Source organism: Rhinopithecus roxellana, chromosome 8, assembly GCF_007565055.1.
Source record: "Rhinopithecus roxellana isolate Shanxi Qingling chromosome 8, ASM756505v1, whole genome shotgun sequence".
In the NCBI taxonomy this organism is placed as follows: Eukaryota; Metazoa; Chordata; class Mammalia; order Primates; family Cercopithecidae; genus Rhinopithecus; species Rhinopithecus roxellana.
In genome coordinates this window covers 66,935,342-66,955,606 of record NC_044556.1, presented here as the reverse complement: position 1 = coordinate 66,955,606, position 20,265 = coordinate 66,935,342, and the positions used below count along the sequence as shown (strand labels likewise).

Below are 20,265 nucleotides of genomic sequence, written 5' to 3'. Positions count from 1 at the left end.
AAAACCTATGTGTACCAACCGATTTCTTCTCTAAACACAAACTGTGTTCTCTAGGCGTGTCTTGAAAAACGTCTATTTCAAACTCTGTAGGAAAAAGTTTTTGCAATGTAAGTATTCAAAGTAAGTGAATACTTATACTGAGTCTAAGCTCAGTATGATGTAGCTAGTAAAATCAATTGTTTGTGGGTCCATTTAGGAATACTTGGACTATTACAATAGGTTTTCCCTCATTTGCTTGAGACCATGCTTCGGCTTCTCCCTCCGCCACTCCCCAAACAGCAAATTATAAACTTTATTATGGTACAGACATGACTATCGTATTTTTCCTCATAAAAAGCAATATGTGTTAAAATCTTACTTGTGGAACAATATTCATTTTAAGGTTCGGGTGTCATTACTCCAATGAATTAAAAAACCAGATTATGTTTAAATGATGCAGTTTTAATTTGTTTATTTACTGAATAGATAATATTATAAATGAATGAATAGATGTTTCATAGTTATTTAAGCACTCAGTCTCAAAAATTTCAGGTCACTTATGTAATTTGTTAGGTTAGTGAGATAAAAATCTACCTGTCCAATAGAAAAATATCTCTGCTGAAACTTAGCAAAGTGCTCCTTTTAAAAATATTTTGAAAACAAATTATATTGTTTTTTCATATTTAATACATCACTTCATTCATTCTTTTGCTCATTCATTTAATATTTATTGGATATTACCAATATGCCAGATGTTAAAAATAATAAAATTGTTATCTGTCCACCTGGAGCCATAGTATATATAAAATTTTACAGAAATATGTTTTTAAATGAGAGCATCTAAAGTATTTATTCACTTCTTCCTTTTTCTTTGAACACACATCAGATGAAGCATCTAATTTAACCATATCCATCTGGGAAGTCTTCATGGAGGAGGTAACATTTGGGGCAGGTTTTGATAAGAAGTGGTATTTTGTCCACTGAAGACATTTGTCCAGGGCAAAATACGTGAAGACTTGTACCTTGGAAGGGTCTGATATGTTTGGGGAAACCAATAAAATTATTCAGGGCAGCTGCAGAATGCCTGGGGTTATTTTCATCAGAATTAAAAATGTGTCAACTTTATTGATGTCCTAACAGAATTCATATGTCAATATGGTCACCAATATAAATCATGCTTCTGAAAATGCAGGCTATTTAGTTACTTCTTCCACTAACTCTTCCTCATCTCTGCCACAACCCAAAGTATGCTTGAGTACACCATCACACAAGTGTGGATTTGAGAAACCTCATAAAGCATACTGTTCCTTGCATCTTCAAATCTTTTGTGGGAATAGCAAACAAAGAAAAACGCAATACTGTTTCCATTGCTTAAGTCTATAGCTATTAAAATTTTCAGTTGATGGTAGGCACTTTAAAACATCTTTTTGTTGATTCTAAAAATAGTATTGAAGATCTTTGCTTCAAAAATTGAAGAGTAATGTTTATCATGCTTGAATATTACTATAATGTGAGACATTTTAGATTATGAGTGAAAGTTGAAGCTGTTATGTTTCTGTAGCTATCTATACCTACACTACCAGAATTATCAGACCTCAGACAATTTTGCAATAATTTCCATCTTTGTTCTACTTTGTCATCAACATGAGAAAGAAACACAGACAATGAAAGTAGTTTTTCTTTTTAATTCTAAGAAAACACTAGGGGAAAAAACCTCCTATGACAAAACACATCCTTCTGGATTTAGCAGCTCAGTTTTCATGAGTGATATAGTTTGGATATTTGTCCCCTCCAAATCTTATGTTGAAATGTGATCACCAATGTTGGATGTGCGCCCTAGTGAGACATGTTTGGGTCATGGGGTGAATCACTTATGAATGGCTTGCTGTCATCGCTGCGGTAATGAGTGAGCGCTCACACTATTAACTCAGGGGAGAGCTGGTTGTTTAAGAGCATGGCACTCCTCTCATCGCCCTCTTGCTCCCTCTCCTGCCATGTGACATACCTGCTCCCTCTTCACCTTCCACCATGGGTAAAAGCTCCCTGAAGCCTTCACTGGAGGAAGACATTGGAACCAGGCTTCTCGTACAGCCTGCAGAACCGTGAGCCAAGTAAATTTTTCTTTATAAATTATCCAGCCTCAGGTATTCTTTTACAGCAATGCAAAATGGGCTAATACAATGAGGTAACACTTAATGTGATAACACAGAAAAGGACATTGTGAGGGCAATGTAAAGCATTGAAAAAAAATCCAATGGGAAAAAACACTGTGACCAATTTAATTTGAATGTGAAATACATGTTTACTCATTTTGAATTGAGTACATGGCTATGAGATGGCATACCAGCATTGACAGAAGTTGGCTTTCATTCCTAGACCCAATTTTTATTCACATTCACCTATTAAGGAAGAAACTAATAGCATCTACCTCATCTTGGTAGTCATGGGAGAAGCCTTCCTTTCACTTGCCCTTTCTATGTTCAAAGTTAACTTCTTTACTTAATAGCTACAACCCGAAATTATTTATATTATAGAAACACGTGTCATGGAACTGATCCAGTCTTTCATACTAGCAAAGATAAAGATGCCATCTACACACATTTAATCTTATTACAAAGGAGAGAAACAAAAGTTATATTCTTTTGAAAATTATCCCCACAGAAATGGCATCTCTTTTAGGACTCGAAATATCTTTATTTTAGTAGGTTTAAAAATATACATGAAAATATATGTCGATAAGATTTAAACTTAGAATTTATGATATGTTTAACTTAAGCATTTACATCTTAAACAAGTCTTACCCTTCTTTGAAAAATAAAATGAAAATGTGTTAATTTTGAATGTTTTAATTTAAATGCAATACAATTAGTGGATTCTCGAGGAATCACATAGAGGTCTCCATCCAAATAGTCATTGTAAAAAAAAAAAAATACTCTGAGAAATTTATAAATAATTGAAAGGAATAGCAATTAGAACATGCCTTCCTTCATAAACTTAATGAAAGCTAATTTATAAATCTAAATTACAACCTGCAAGTGAATATTTTCTCTATAATAGTGAAATAACCCTATTCTTTCTTATAACTTGTTCTTTTTTAAATCCACAACGAAAAGGAGAACATGCTCATTGTATTCTTAGCAGCTTTATCTGATCACTCAGGAGCGAAGGCAGTGTTGTTAGGTGCTGAAAATTGTAAGGGTAGATTGACGCTTAAAATGAAGGAGGTCGTCGCCCTCTTGTTAAACTCTGCCTGACTCACATCGGCAGCTCCAGGTGATAACAGCACGTTCACCAGATTTTCCAAGTGATGAAAATGTCAGGAAACCCAAAATTATAGTTCCCCCAACAACCATAACTTGGTCACTTTGCAAGGAATTATTAAGGAAGAAAAGTTAAAAACTGACAAGCAGTATAAACCTGTAGTTATACGGAGTTCGTGTCTACACAGGCAGAGCAAAATTCAATAATGAGGCAACTAGCTGTGCAATTTAGACAAATTTACTCCTTATGTAAGATAACCATAAGAGCAAAAAGTATTTTTGTTAGAATTAAATTATCTGGATAATTGGCTTGAGACTGTTTTGTACATGTAGATATAAAAGAAAAAATAGCTATTAGAATGATCTGAATTTCCAAATATGATGCTTTAAATTAAATTGGTGCTTTTCTATACATTATAAACACATACTTCGCCAAAATAGACCACTTGAACTAGGAAATTGGCTTCAACTTATATTTACTGTCACAAATATATTCATAAAAAGATGTCTAGTGAATCTTAATTTTACTTTTTATATCAGGAGAAGTGCCATTTAAAAGCTAATTCTAAATGTAACTATGGTGATAGTCAAGTCAAGATGGTAAGAAACACTTCAGTGCTCCTTTTATTTATGCAGATGTTAAGAAGGAAATCGGGATGGTAGAATCTGGGGAGAACAGGAAATTACATATTCCTCCCAAAGACATTAGAATTCAATTAAAAACTCAAGAAAACATACCTGCCCAAACAAATAAATCAGCAAAACAAATGTAGGCAAAGGAAGGGCCATGAAGAAACTGTAACACAGATGTGAACCAACACGTGACGAATACTCAGCTTCATCCCCGTCTGCAATTTGAGAGACCACTAGCAGACCAGCAGGAACAAGGAGCCCCAGATGTTGCCAAGGTGGCCAGAGGCACCATCTGGTCAAACAAGATCACTTCCTTTAAACAGAAAAATATCCCCCCACCAGGTGACCAAGTTTTGGTTTTCTCTCTTATTTGTAAGACACTCCCCCTTGGGCTAAAGGCACGCCTAACTTTTTATGGACTTACAAAGGGTAGAGGGCTAGAAAAAGAGATTCTCATAAAGACTCACGCTACTTACTCTGAATGTTAAGAAGAAATGCTTTTCTTTTTTCTACAAGCTGTATGTAAGTTGTAGCTGTTATTCGAATAAATAAAAACAATCTTTGCAAGTACTACCAGAAAAAAAATGACATTTGGCATTATGAATCTAGTCAAAATATCTCTTCAACACAGTTTTGTTATCAGCACACTTCCCTTCCAGAAGCAGCTGTCATGGGTGTGTTTATGTCATTTATATTTCAATTTAAGTTGTGGAAATTCATTTTATTTTTTCCTGAAATCTTAGATTTTAACCTCTCATTAAGAATCCTTAGAGGAATCACTAAAAATTCATAACTCACTTCATGGCTTTGGTCCTAATTATTTAATAAGTTTTCATTTCTTGAGTAAAGAAACAAAATTAACTTTTGGAGACTTTCTCTTCATTTTTACTGAGTATCTCATTGCTAAAACTCAGATTCAGTAATGTTAAATAGTCAGGTTCTATTTATTTTTGGAAATAGTTATATTTAAGCACTTAGAGTTCACAGACCACAGGAAGCTACTATTTGAAATGACTTCTTTAGGCAGAATTGGTGACTCTGTAGATAACTCTGACAGCAATTAATATACATCACACTCTCTACGGAGAGGGCGGCGGAAAGGGTATCTCCACTAGATTGTCAGTTGTTTGAGGGCAAGGGCTAAAATGTATTTATCTTTCGTTCCTTATCACAGTGCCTCAGCACATAGTAAGCAAAAATAAGCAAAATAAATGAATTTCTTCTACTGAAGTGAAAATCATATAGGGATGTCAAATCAAGTAAATAATGAATCAAAAGTAGTTGAGAATAGTATAATGACCATGGTAATTTAGGATGAGCAACATGGATCTGCTAGTAATTGACCAATCTTCACCTATAAAAGTGGCAGTTTCATATAGTTCATTCTGTGGCTTGATCAGATTTATGCTATGCCTCTCTCTGAGAATCTTACAAGAACTAGGATGTTTTCCCATGACAACTTTTTAAGAGGACGGGAGACTTTTCCTTAGTTTTGCCATTCCCCAGAGACACAACACTACAGCTATAACATTCCTAAGGTGCAGAGAAGTCAAGTAATTCTTGATTGAGCTAAAATGTTTTTCCTTGAAGCATTCAGGTGCAGGGCACTATGTGCTGCTATGTGCCAGACACCATGCTAGGAACTGAAGAAAGAGTCATGAGGACTGCAGCCCTGCCTTATGGTAGATCTGATAATATAACGTGGTGTTCAGACAAACAGTCAGGCCAGTACACTACAATGGCAATAATGATATGTTAGGGGATGTCCTGTGGAAATATTACAGAGGAGCTGAATCAGACCAGCAAGAGGGTTGGCAGGAAAGGCCTCCTAGAGGAAGAAACCTCTAGGCTAAGACATGGCAGATGATCTAGTCAGGCAACAGGAAAAGCCAACTATGGGGAAAAGCTGAAGGAGCAAGTGTTGTATGTTGGAGGTACTGAATGCAATGCAAATGTGGCTGGAATGTAGAGGCCTTGGTAAGGAAGGGATGGGAGACAAGGCTAGAGTGGTAAACAGGGTTCAGACTACAGCTACCCAGTGGTGGGTCTAGAAAAATAATGACCCAGATAGAAAAGTTACTGAAACATATGATCGAGGCGTTTTCATAAAATAACATTCATGTTTTTGGAAATTTAATCACATTGCTTGAACTCATGAAGATTTAGAAGTCATTTAATTCTATAAAATCACCTCATTTGATGGACAACAAAAATGAAGCCCAGAGAAGTTAAGTGATTTTTAAGAAGTGAAGCTTTGTAGCTTAACATCACAAAGCTAGTTCTCTAGCATGGGATAAAGCAGAGCCCAGATCTCCTAACCCTCACATGTAGCACCCTATTCTAACATCACCTATTAGTCCTAACTTAATGTCTTTAAACTCTAGATTGAATTATTTCGAGTCCCAATCCTGCTCACTAAATTTTTTTGTAGACTGAATCAATAACTTACAATCAATCATAAGTCATTATAATTCATTTATAAGTCATTTCTAGAAATAGCAAGCATTCTACAAATGGCCAGGAATTTTCCCCATTTTGTATGTGTTCAATATTTCCAAATTCTTCCATTACATTTTATGTTTAGATAGAGCTGTGACAAAGGCAATAGGTTAAGGCTTGAACATCTACAAGTTCAACTTCAAAAGGCTTATTTTAAGCATGCAGTTAAGATGGAAAACATTAAACATGCTGACTGTTACAGTTGGATGATCAATACCACAGATAATAACCAAACATGTTTTATTGCATAACTGATAACACGCTCACACAATGAAGACACTAAGATACTTTGAACTATTCAACATGCCCAGAACTAAATGCCAGCATTTGTTTTTATAGTTTTTGTAATCTCACCTGCTAAGACCCTTATCTTCATAAAACCACTGAGTTCCTGAATAAATATTGTGCCACCGATTTAAATCTTCTGGGGGATTTGATGCAAGTGGTTGCTGGATTTTACGTCTCAGAAGCTCATATCTAAAGCAAAAGACAAGCAGGAACATCAGGATTAGCTCAACTAGTATTGAGATTACCAAAACTCAGGCTGTTTTGTGGCATGTGCTTGTGATATATGTGTGCAAGCATAAAGAACAACATTTTAAGTTTACAGTTATGTGGTTTTGTTTCAGATAATTTTTTTTTCTGGAAAAAGTTCCATATATTTAATAGTTTGAACAATCAGTTGCATTCACATTTTACTATGATCTGCCAGAATGATAGCATTTTAGATTTCTTCTATGTTAGATTTGCCAAATCTTTATTGCCAGTTTTACACAAAGTAGAAATACACAAAGCTTATCAAGTTAATGGTTTCCTACGACTATCAATACTTTATAAACAATGATAATATTATCAACTTTGTATTCTCAGCCAAGTATGAAGTTTGGGTTGTTGCGAAACAATTTCTGACTCACAGCTCTTTTCTTTTATCTTATCTGGATCACTGACCACACTCCTCACAAGTTTCCATATGCTAATAATGTGCCAAAGAATTACGTGTTAGCCTTAGAATTTTGAGGTACATTTGTGCAAATGTATCATATAGAACATACATCAGGTTTGCTTAACATATAATAAAAGTATATGTTGAAAATGAAGTGACAGATTATGTAGCAAATCCTTATAGAATGGTGATTGTGGTTTCAAGGGTCTTTAGTTCTTCAAATATGATGATTATATTTCTACTTTGATAAACTTTGATGTTTCCATAATAAGTTGAAGTGTACAGTATGGTAGTGTGTGAAAGATATGAGTCAGTGGATATTCAATGCCAAGTTAGTTCTATGTTCATACAGAAATGCACTGTATGTGAATCCTTCACTTCCCCACTTCTCGGAGAGATAAGGACCATAGCAAAATGAAAATCATAGTCACCTTCTCTTACCTCAAATTAGGTCCATTTGGCTTGGATGGTGGTTGCCAAGAAATCACAACATACGATTCACTTAGTGGAATCACAGATAATGGGCCAACATTCTGAGGTACGGTGGGGTGAGTGGTAATATAGGTAGGTAAACTCTCTGTGCACCCTCCAAGGTACCCATTACCCCCTGAGCAAGCAACAATGGTGACAGAATAATTAGTGAAAGGAATCAGATGAGTAACTTTCTGACTTAACACTGCGGAAGTCACATTGGTTATAGTGATGTGAGGGTCAGGCATGCGAATCTCATAGCTAAGTAGGTCTCCGTTCTGGATGAGTGGGGGTTTCCAAGTGACCTGAAATGAAAGATAAACTTAGAATCAGTGTGATAATACAGGAATAGAGCAATTGAAGTTCACAAGGCCTAGAATTTTGTTTTCAGTTAAGTCATTTTCTAAACACCTGTATTCTCCTGAGTCCTTAGGACTAGACAGTAATGAAGGGTTTGAGATCAATTAGCAGTACTCCAGGAGCTAAATGAAATGCTGTTTCCTGGGTTTGGCTTTCAGTCTTGCCACTTTCTATGACTGTCAGACTGATACACACCTCAGTGATTCATCACCACCATGGGTGTTCTGAAGGACACAGAGCAAACACATGGAGAAAATTCACACATCCACATGTTTCAATAGGGTTGCATAGGATTTGATAGTTTTCATGTTTATAACTCAATTAAATGAAACATCGGAACTCATTTCTTTGCACTGTTAGTGTGCCTGCTAAATAAGTCACTTTTTCTTGGAGGAAGGGAAAGAGAAAACATTATTCGTATTTTCTAAAGATGGGAAATTGAGTTCCTGAATCTTACTTATATATAACTTAGCAATTAAGGCATTAACAGCACATCCTCTTCTCTGGGATAAGAAAATGTATAGAAAGCTTTTAAGAGGGGGAAGCCAAAGATGTTTGTGCTTAGATAAAACGTGGACTTGAGCAACAGAAGAAAAAACAACATTTTGTAATAGAATTCTAGAATGTCTGAAGTTTATTTTCTTTTCTTGCTAAACTATATAGGAGCATAGTGGTAACACACTCATGTTCTTATGGGGAAAGAGATCCTAAAAAAATGCGCACAGGCCATGACAAAAATCATTTAGTTTACAATGTATCCTGTTTCATCTCTTTTATTGGTACCTTCTAGTGCACCTTATATAAATGCCAGGATGTATATCTCATGTCCCAGTCCGTAAGCTTCTTCATAGCAGGGATAAATTGTACATCCACTTAGTACCATGTGCACAGAGGTGGAGTTCAGTTAGGAATTGTAGTCATAGTTTGTTAGATTATATTTTTTCCCTAAATACAGTTATTTTGAAACCTTAAGAGACAGATTTCTGCAAGGTGACATATTTATATGTACATTCGTAACTCTATGCAAATCAAAGAGGAGCAATATAGAAATTAAAATGGAGAAGGACTGACCATAATTTTCTATCTTAAATCAAGGGGAAAAGGTTTCATCCAGGAGGACTATGACCTGAGGTTTTTTAAAGAGTGGTCTTACTAATAATTGGTGACAAAAAGGGCTCTCACCGCATGTTAGCTGGGCAATTGCTTGATGATTAATTTGGTAATTTATAATTAACAACAGGCCAATATCTACCAAATTATACTGCAGGGCATGAAATCATTGTTAATCTTAAAAAAACTTTTTGGAGAGTTCTAAGAAGAGAGGCTGGGATGAAGAGAAGTTTCAGATGTGGTCCTTGTAAACATAGAGGATTTGCCTGGATGTGGAGAGTATTTTTAAAAACACCCTAAAACAAGCAAAGGTTGTAGAAGAGACATAGGACTCTGGTTGTTTTGGAGGTGCAATGCTGTCTGTGGACCTGAAAAATGAGTCAAGGTCAAACTCCAACTCAGAGGGCTTCCTGGTATTTGTAACATAAATGAAAATATAAGAGCTATCAGAGCTAAATTCAACCTGACTAATCTGAAAAATACGGCTTTTCTTGCCTCTTAGACCAGAATACTTTGAGAGTTCAGGTCAGAGCTTGACAACACTTTAAAGAATTAATACTTAGTCTCTGCCATTGCCTATGTCCTGAATGGTATTGCCTAGGTTTTCTTCTAGGGTTTTTATGGTTTTAGGTCTAACATTTAAGTCTTTAATCCATCTTGAATTAATTTTTGCTAAAGGTGTAAGGAAGGGATCCAGTTTCAGCTTTCTATATGTGGCTAGACAGTTTTCCCATCACCATTTATTAAATAGGGAATCCTTTCCCCATTTCTTGTTTTTGTCAGGTTTGTCAAAGATCAGATGGTTGTAGATGTGTGATATTATTTCTGAGGGCTCTGTTCTGTTCCATTGGTCTATATCTCTGTTTTGGGATCTAATTAAACTAAAGAGCTCCTGCACAGCAAAATAAACTACCGTCACAGTGAATAGGCAACCTACAGAATGGGAGAAAATTTTAACAATCTACCCATCTGACAAAGGGCTAATATCCAGACTCTACAAAGAACTCAAACAAATTTACAAGAAAAAATCAAACAACCCCATCAAAAAGTGGGCAAAGGAAGTGAACAGACACTTCTCAAAAGAAGACATTTATGCAGCCAACAGACACATGAAAAAATGCTTATCCTTACTGGCCATCAGAGAAACGCAAATCAAAATCACAATGAGATACCATCTCACACCAGTTAGAATGGCAATCATTAAAAAGTCAGGAAACAACAGGTGCTGGAGAGGATGTGGAGAAATAGGAACACTTTTACACTGTTGATGGGACTGTAAACTAGTTCAACCATTGTGGAAGACAGTGTGGCGATTCCTCAAGGATCTAGAACTAGAAATACCATTTGACCCAGCTATCCCATTACTGGATATATACCCAAAGGATTCTAAATCATGCTGCTATAAAGACACATGCACACGTATGTTTACTGCGGCACTATTCACAATAGCAAAGACTTGGAACCAACCCAAATGTCCATCAATGATAGACTGGATTAAGAAAATGTGGCACATATATACCGTGGAATACTATGCAGCCATAGAAAAGGATGAGTTCATGTCCTTTGTAGGGACATGGATGAAGCTGGAAACCATCATTCTCAGCAAACTATCACAAGGACAAAAAACCAAACACCGCATGTTCTCACTCATAGGTGGGAACTGAACAATGAGAACACTTGGACACAGGAAGGGGAACATCACACACTGGGGCCTGTCGTGGGGTGGGGGGAGGGGGGAGGGATAACATTAGAAGATATATGTAATGTAAATGACGAGTTAATGGCTGCAGCACCCCAACCTGGCACATGTATACACACGTAACAAACCTGCACGTTGTGCACATGTACCTTAGAACTTAAAGTATATATATTTAAAAAAAGAATTAATACTTAGGAGATAGTCTCTGTTAGTAGTTGAGCTAACAGCGAATTGATTTGGAACTTGGTATTGAGACTGAGAAAGAGCGTTCAGAAAATAAAACTTGAATAAGATATCTACCAGCAGAGATTAAGAGATTTGGTATAATGACTCTGCAGATAAACATTTCAAGATCTAAAAAAAAAAAAACCCTATTTTTCTACTATAAATGTTTCCATCTAAAACCTATTTTTTATTTTTTTAAAAGTTACAAACTTAGAAAAATATATCTTTTTTTTTTTTTTTTTTTTTTTTGAGACGGAGTCTTGCTTTGTCGCCTGGGCTGGAGTGCAGTGGCCGGATCTCAGCTCACTGCAAGCTCCGCCTCCCAGGTTCACGCCATTCTCCTGCCTCAGCCTCCCGAGTAGCTGGGACCACAGGCGCCCGCCACCTCGCCCGGCTAATTTTTTGTATTTTTAGTAGAGATGGGGTTTCAACGTGTTAGCCAGGATGGTCTCGATCTCCTGACCTCGTGATCCGCCCGTCTCGGCCTCCCAAAGTGCTGGGATTACAGGCTTGAGCCACCGCGCCCGGCCAGAAAAATATAGCTTTTTGACAGCAGTGAGTTAGAAGAAATGAATCTAATTCTATAGAAAATTTCTAGAACTATATAAAACAATCTCTTATAACAATATAGAGAAGGATATCGTTATTATAGTCAGTAGGCCAACAGAGATGGTATCTAATTTGATCACCCTCCTGAAAATACCCTGGAGCCATTATTAAAAATGAACGTGTTGGCTGGGTGTGGTGGCTCATGCTTGGAATCCCAGCACTTTGGGAGGCCGAAGCAGGTGGATCACCTGAGACCAGGAGTTAGAGACCCACCTGGCTAACATGATGAGACCCTGCCTCTACTAAAAATATCAAAAATCACCTGGGTGTGGTGGCAGGTGTCTGTAATCCCAGCTACTTGGGAGGGAGGCTGAGGCAGGAGAATTGCTTGAACCAGGGAGGCAGAGGCTGCACTGAGCAGAGATTGCACCATTGAACTCCAGCCTGGGCAACAAGAGTGAAACTCTGTCTCAATCAATGTGTCCAAGACTTTTTTTTTTTTTTTTTTTTTTTAAGACAGTGTCTCACTCTGTCACCCAGGCTGGAGTGCAGCAGCCTGGTGCTCTCCACTCGAGATCTCGGCCCACTGCAATCTCCGCCTCCTGGGTTCAAACGATTCTCTTGCTTCAGCCCCCTGAGTAGCTGGGGGTACAGGCACATGCTACCATGCCCGGCCAATTTTTGTAGTTTTAGTAGAGATGGGGTTTTCCATGTTGGCCAGGCTGGTCTCGAACTCCTGACCTCAGGTAATCCACCCACCTTGGCCTCCCAAAGAGTACTGGGATTACAGGTGTGAGCCACCATGCCCGGCCCGTGTCCAAGAATTTTAAGGAGCCAGTTAACTAAATATTGTATTCTATTCTTTTCTATGCTTAAGACCACATTTATTATCATATGTGTGGTCAAAATGTATGAGATTAAAACTTTCAGTTTGTTTAATTTCCTGACCTTTTGTATATTCATTGTATATAATAAAGATTAAGAAATATTGTCACATCCCTAAAAATTCAGACAAAAGAACGTGTTATTGGCCTGAATAAGCAAGAAATGTGCTCTCTAAAACAATAGTATTACATTAAAACTTTTAAATAGAATTACAGTTTTGCACTGGAAATAAAATGTTTACTTCAGAGATGGCTTTCCTATCATAATGATTTATTTTATTTGAGTGGTTCTTAATGATTTATATGTCCATTTTTTTCTGTTTATTTATTATAAGTCTTCAGAAAATAGGACAGCTAAATTGCTGGTTAAGTGTTTAAGGAATGATTGACTTTTAGCAGCTGTTTTACATCCCTGAAAAGTCTCTCTAAAAAATCATGGCACCTTCAAAGTTCCCCATTTTAAGCAGAAACTTAGACATGCAGGTTAGTTGATTGGCTTTAGGCTTGAAAAGAGTAACATCCAAAAGCATAGTAAGCAACTTCCTTACGTCTTTAACTCCATCAAACTATTTTTAAGAACTTTATGAATAAGAGCATTTATAAAGATTGATAAATGAGTTAAGAATGGACTAAGAGATGACAAATGTCTCAAAGCTGTGTGGCTTTAGGCAAAACATTTAACATCTCCGGGCCTTGGAACCCTCATTGTCTAATGTAAAGAGACAATCCTTGCCATCATATGTAGACATAAGATTGCATAATTCTCAGAGTATTTTGTCAACAGAAGATACAAATGTACCATAAAGAAAGATCACATGGAAATATTTGACTCTGTACAGTGTAGCAATTCCTCTTATGATGGACTCCCCTGAAAAATTCATACAGAATAACATGTGCAAGAAATATTTGTTGAAATAAAAATCAAGCTGTTTTTCAAAAAGTCTTCCTTTCCTTTAAAAAGTATTAATCTTAATTTTTAATTTCAAATACTCTATTTGTATTTTTTCAATCAGACAGAGAAAGAGTATAAATATATATACAAGAAACATTAATTGTGGCTCTGTTTTATTTCACTCAGGTGAAAAGGTAACAGTTTGAAGTTTATTCTTCCATACTTTTTGTATGTTCATACAAGCGAAGCAAATACACTCATGCTTATCCTAGGTCTCTCTCTCTCTTTCTCTTCTATTTTTAAAAAACTTTTCACAGAAAAAAAATCTTCTCTACCCCTTATGCTGCAACTTGCTTTTCAGACTTAATTGATTATGGACACACCCTATTATTTTTTATGGTTGCATAATATTCCTTTTATGGTTGAAAACAAATGATTTGTTAATCCTCCTGACATTATTTTATGCTAAAAATAATATTTGAAAATGTATGCTATATGTACTCTTGTGTTTATTTCGCATTGAAAAGATTACTAAGGATAGCCATGTCGAAAGGAAAATGCATGTTTAATTTTTATCATTATTGATGTACTACTTTCTTAAAAAGTTGGGGAAATTCACTTTATCACAAACAATGAAATTTTCCATGATCTGTGCCTCCACAAACTCTTGAAATTACTGATATTAGTTTTTGCCAGTATTGCTTGTTTCTTGAATTAATTTTCATTCCCTTGACTTTATGTGAGGTATGAATGCAAAATTAATTGTGGTTTTTGTCATAATTTTTAATGGTAAAAACAGCAATTACTTTTACAACAACCTAATATATTCTCTTACCTAAATTATTTTCTATTAAAGTATCTTGTATTATAAATTATTAGACGGTCTATGTATATTAAGGTGAAATTGATTTGTCTGTAGTATGTCTTACAGATGTACTTTCCCAATCTATCTTCTAGATGTTAACTTTTTTTTGGTGGGGTGTGGGCAGTTTACACCTTAGAAAATCAATCAGATTATTTCTAGCTACATACAGCTATCTTTTTTTTTAAGCTACTGAGTTTCTTTTTTTCTTTAGAAAGTGCTCCCCTACATTTAGATTTCATGATATTCTCCTTTTCTTCCTAAGATTTTTACTTTTTTAACATTAACATTTTTAACTTACGGGAAGTTAGTTATAGTATGATATGATAAAGGGATTTATTTTTCCCTTACACATGGATAGTTGGTCAGGCTGGTATCATTTTTAAAGGAAACCATTCTTTACCAATGAAATAAAATGCAACTTCTACCTACAATAAGTCATTTCAACAAACACTCATATCTATATCTAAACTCTCAGTTGGTTGCAATGACCATTTGTCTTTTTAATGCCAATACCATATTATTATAATTCGATGGCTTTAGAGTAAGTTTACGTACTACAGAAAGTACCACCTCACTATTCTTTCACAATTTTCTATAATATTTTCAATCATTTAGTCTTCTATTTATACTTTAAAATCACTTTATCCAGCTTCATCCATGAAGCCATCATTCTCAGTAAACTAACACCAGAACAGAAAACCAAACACTGCATATTCTAAATACTGCATCTTCCCACTGATAAGTGGGAGTTGAACAGTGAGAACACATGGACACAGGGAGGGGAACATGACACACTGGGGACTGTCAAGGGGTCGGGGGTAAGGGGAGGGATAGCATTAGGACAAATACCTAATGCATGCGGGGTTTGAAACCTAGATGAGGGGTTGATGGGTGCAGCAAACCACCATGGCACATGTATACCTATGTAACAAACCTGCACGTTCTATACATGTATCCCAGAACTTAAAGTAAAATAAAAAATAAAAAATAATTTTATCCACTTTGAGATAAAACAAACAAAAAACATTGGCATTCTGATTTGAAGGATGCTCAGTTTATATGTTGACTTTGGAAGGATTGTCTTGTTAGGGAATTAAGTCCTTCCATCAAGGAAGATTGCACTTTTTTTCCACTTGTTGCAGTGTAAAGAAGTAGAGAAGAGCACGGGCTCTAGAACCCTATTGCCTTGGTGTGAATTCCAACTCTTACTCCTTATGTAATCTTATGCAGATTACTTAATCCCTCATACTCAGTTTTCCTGTCTGTAAAATGGGAACAGCAATAGCATTTATCTGACATAGTTGCAGTAAGAATTAAATGAAAGCAATTTCTAGAACATAACATGAACTCAATGAATATATTTTCATTATTATTTTATTTCCTTCTGTGAAATATTTATACATTTTGTCTATGGTTTATTTTAAGTAGACATCAAACATTGGCCCATCTTTAAAAGTCAATGAGGATGATGACTAAGACTCAACTCCTTTAACTTTGGTTCATTATCAGACCCATAAATGAGTGACCCTAAGTGTACACAGCAGAGGGAAGGAAGCTACACATGGTTGTGGTCTGGGTGACACTGTTCCTTGTGGCGCACCTGCCAAGACTGGTGGCTTCAGTAGCCTGAGCTGAGTGAGGACCCTACTGTATAAGAGGAGCTGACAGTTGCAGGGTTACTCTATTTTATTCCGCATTACCTATGAAAAAGTGGACAGGGGCATCAGGGTTTAGAGGCTCATGATATTACCATAAAAGAAGTTTTTTTTTTTTTTTTTGGCTGCATCATAGTTATGCAACTTAGTTATTTTTACATATTATTTCTTATCAGTCCTCAATTAAAGGCTTCAGTGCAGCAGTTTATACATTGACTTTATCCCATTTAAGTACCTTGGTCCTAATCTGATTTTACTTTGACTTTTTGTTAGAAATGACTTCTGAATTGCATGTCTTTTTTCTGCATCTATTGATTAAAAAAAAAAAAAAACATATGGGCTTTCTACTTTAATTGGTTGATGTAAGAAATATGTTGATAGATTTTTTGATGTTGAACCATCCTCACATTTTTAAAATCCAATCAATTTGTCCTGGTATATCATTCTTTTAATATACTGCTTAATTCAATTTGGTAATCTTTTATTTAAAAGTTTTGAATCTGTATTCATATATGAAATTAGTCTATAGTTTCATTGAACTGTTTTAGGTCTTAGTAGGGCATTTTTACCAACCTTATAAAATGAAATAAATTTTCTTAGGTGATTAAATATTAAATAAAAGTGCATGGCTTTCACTTTTTCAGGTGACACAACTCTTTGACATTATATATTTATTTTTCTTGTAATTAAATAAGATTTTAAGAATATTATTTCATCTATGTTGCTGTGCTCTCCAATTTACCTTTCTCAAGGCTCATATTTATGCCAAGTCATATTGCCTCTTTTAGTACTTGCTAATATGTTACATTTAATTTATTTTCTAGTTGGCCTAAGTATGTGCTGTCTCTCTTGCTTTCCCTGTTGGACTGTAATTCTTACAGGTGGCATTGTATGGAGAAAAAAAACACATGGCACAAAACGAGTAACACTAAGGTGAAATACCAACTCTGCTCCTTGTAGTATCTTCCACCCTATCAGCTAGTATTCCGTACTTCTCTACACTCAATTTATTCTTCTCTGCCAAGTCCTTATCACTTCCAGGTATATTACCTAGTTATTTGTTTGCATTCTGTCTAAAATGTAATTGCCATGAGGCTAGGGACTTTATCTTGATCTCTTCTGTGACCCCACTGCCTAAAAGAGGCACTTACAAAGACATACACTCATGTACTGATGTTCTGTAAATGTCAATAGAACTGAAATTATTATTGTTACTGTTGTTAATATTGTTGACAATTTCCGTCATCCCTCCTAATACCTGGAACAACCCTCTATGATAAATAGTTAAATTAATTGCTTAACCAATGCATTAATGACTATCCTTCTGTTATTTCATATAAAATATTTTCTATTTGCAATTTTGACTTTTAAATCTCATATTTTACAAAGAGAAGTCATTGTTTAGCAGTCATATACCTCTGTTTACCAGCCAAGCTATATCACGAGAACGTCTGCTTTGGTAAAGTCTTAAGATCGTTCTGAACGTGTGAGCCAATAATACTGAAAGACAGGTATGTTATCTTAATACTATTTAAATAGTATATAGCATTAAATACTAGACTCAGTTGAATGTTCCTGCTGATTCTTCTTATTGATAACTTTCTATTTCCTAGTTATAAGATGAGAATTAAAAGTGTGAGTTTTTAGAATGATATTACTAGTGTACAATGTTCATATATTTCAGACACCTTCTTAGAGACATTTAGATTCCTGCGTTGTGGCCTCAGGTGAGTGCCTATGAGATTCAGCTTTCTAGCCACGGTAATCTAAACTTCTCTAGCAAACTGACAAGCCATGTATATTGTTTAATTGCTGGATGATATTATAAAATCAAAAGAGGGTAAAAATGTGAAGAAAAAGCCAGGCAACTTTCTCTAGGTTCTTGATACTTTTGATTATTGTTTATATATGGTGAGTCAAGTAGAATCGTGCACTGAGTTCTTCTTCTGAAAATACTTTTCTTTCTTTCTTTTTTTTTTTTGAGACGAAGTCTTGCTCTGTTGCCCAGGCTGGGGTGCAGTGGCAGGATTTCGGCTCACTACAAGCTCCGCCTCCCGGGATCATGCCATTCTCCTGCCTCAGCCTCCGAGTAGCTGGGACTACAGGCGACCGCTACCACGCCTGGCTGATTATTTCTGTATTTTTTAGTAGAGATGGGGTTTCACTGTGTTAGCCAGGATGGTCTCGATCTCCTGACCTCGTGATCTGCCTGCCTGGACCTCCCAAAGTGCTGCGATTATAGGCCTGAGCCACCGCGCCTGGCTTAAAAATACTTACTCTTTTTCAGATCGGCCACAATCAGTAACGCCTAGTTATAACATTTTTATTCGAAATAATACTGAACCATGTCCATTATGGAGTGTTGCCTTTGTAAAGAGACTGTGTTTGTTTTGTTGCATCATAGTGATTGGTAGTGCTACCAAAGTTTTACAAAATTGTCCCAGGATGGAAAAAAAAGTCATTCCTGGAATGATTATTAACTCTAGGCTTGGGTTTTGGTTTTGTTTCTATTTTGAATCAAAAGCAATTCTTTACATTGCTCAATTCATCCGATAAACATTGTATATCATGTACTTAAAATTCATTTCCCATTGGTGCTTAATAAATATAATTCTATACACTTATATTTATATCAAAAATGTGTGTTGCTTTGACCAGCTTCATATTAAAACTAACAAAGACTTTTAAAAGTAACTTTTAGACTGTAGGTTAAATTAAATTTCTTCAACAATTTACATTGTTTAGCATCACCTAGTGTTTGCTTTTGGTGGGGGAGAGAGAACACACAACATAGATCCAAGTAATAATTTCAGCAGATGAACTTTGCTGTTATGCAAATGTCCTTTGTTTTGTGCTCCGGTGAGCAAGCTACTGTACCAATGCTTTTGGCAGTAGTACAAGACTGAATCCATGGAAGCATGTGTGTATTTACACAAAAGAGGCTTCTAAGCTACAAAACTCCCTCCTGTTTGGTTACACTAATTTCCCTTGAATGAAGTTTGTATGCCAGCCAAAACAATGGTAGTTATCCTTTCCTCTAGAGTTCATTCCCAATAGAATGAGGTGAATAATTGAACACTTTCTGGATAGCCCGTTAATATGCTATTTTTATTTCTTTCCCCATTACTTGATTCTTTGATTATTAAAAAATACCAGACTATTGGTAATGGAAAATTTTGTTAATATGTTAATTCATTCCTCCGTATTTTCCCATCTCTTCTCATTTTCTGATCTATTTAAATCTGACGTGGTGGTTAAGCTAAGCATCCCTTTGTGGCATTCAAAGTATTTCAGGTGTGCGAGGCAAATGGAAGCATCTCAACATTATAATTAAGGGGATACAGGGAGAAATGAAAAACTGACATCGAATTTAAGATAGTTTGGGCCAAAGGCCAAAACCCAGTTTCTCCAGTGAATGCCTAAAACAACAAATGTGTTTGTTTAGTCAGTAGATGGCTCTGTTCAACACAGAGTCAATCCAGGGTACATTCCTAAATCTGCAAAGGAGAGAGAACAGTCAGTATCTTACCTGGGCTGCATCGGGTCCTAGCACTGTCACCACAGGCGGCTGCACCCCAGCAGGTCGTGAGGGTCTTGTGGTAACTTCTACCCAAGCACTGCTGTTTGTACCTCCATGAAGAGTGCTCATCAGTACCCGATATTCGTATTTTGTCCATGGGCTAAGAGCAGAAGTCTTGTCAATAAACCTCATGGAATGACTCCTTGGGAGAGTCACCAGGGTAGTAACTTCTTCCTTTCCTTTGACTCTTCTCTCAATTGTGAAATTCTCCACCAAGCCATTGGGGTGGGTAGGGGGTTGCCAAGATATAATCACAGATGTTGGAGTATCAGAGAACAGCTCTGGACTTGGGATCCCTTCTGGTGCCCCTGGGAGTGTCCATACAGTCTGGGACTCTGGCGACAGGGAACATCCTTTTGAAGTGCAGGCTTCTACCTGAAACTTATAGGCAGTATATGGGTGTAAATGCGTCAGTGTGCAATTAGTGACATTTCCTGGAGTTCTCAAGTATAGACGGCCATGTAGATAAATGTTATAATGGGTAATAACCCCATTGGACTTTCTAGGATGCTGCCAGGTGACCAACATCATTCTTGACTTCACATCCAGAAGAATCGGAGGAACTACATGTCCAGGTTCTGTAAAGTAAAACAAATACAGAAAGTGATACCTCTTGTAAACGTCCCACCTCTCGTCGAAGCTAAAATGAGTGATAGCTCTG

The 20,265-nt window shown here is 36.2% G+C and overlaps 1 protein-coding gene across 1 annotated transcript in view; it reads right to left on the bottom strand.

The window, feature by feature from the left end:
• The window catches only part of USH2A (usherin), an 825,608-nt gene that overhangs the window by 250,137 nt on the left and 555,206 nt on the right, over nt 1-20,265 (bottom strand). The window contains exons 40-42 of the mRNA XM_030936493.1: nt 19,554-20,182; nt 7,756-8,090; nt 6,726-6,848 (exon numbers count right to left, since the gene is read on the bottom strand). Of these exons, the coding sequence (XP_030792353.1) occupies nt 6,726-6,848; nt 7,756-8,090; nt 19,554-20,182 (1,087 nt within the window). The remainder of the gene's footprint in view (nt 1-6,725; nt 6,849-7,755; nt 8,091-19,553; nt 20,183-20,265) is intronic.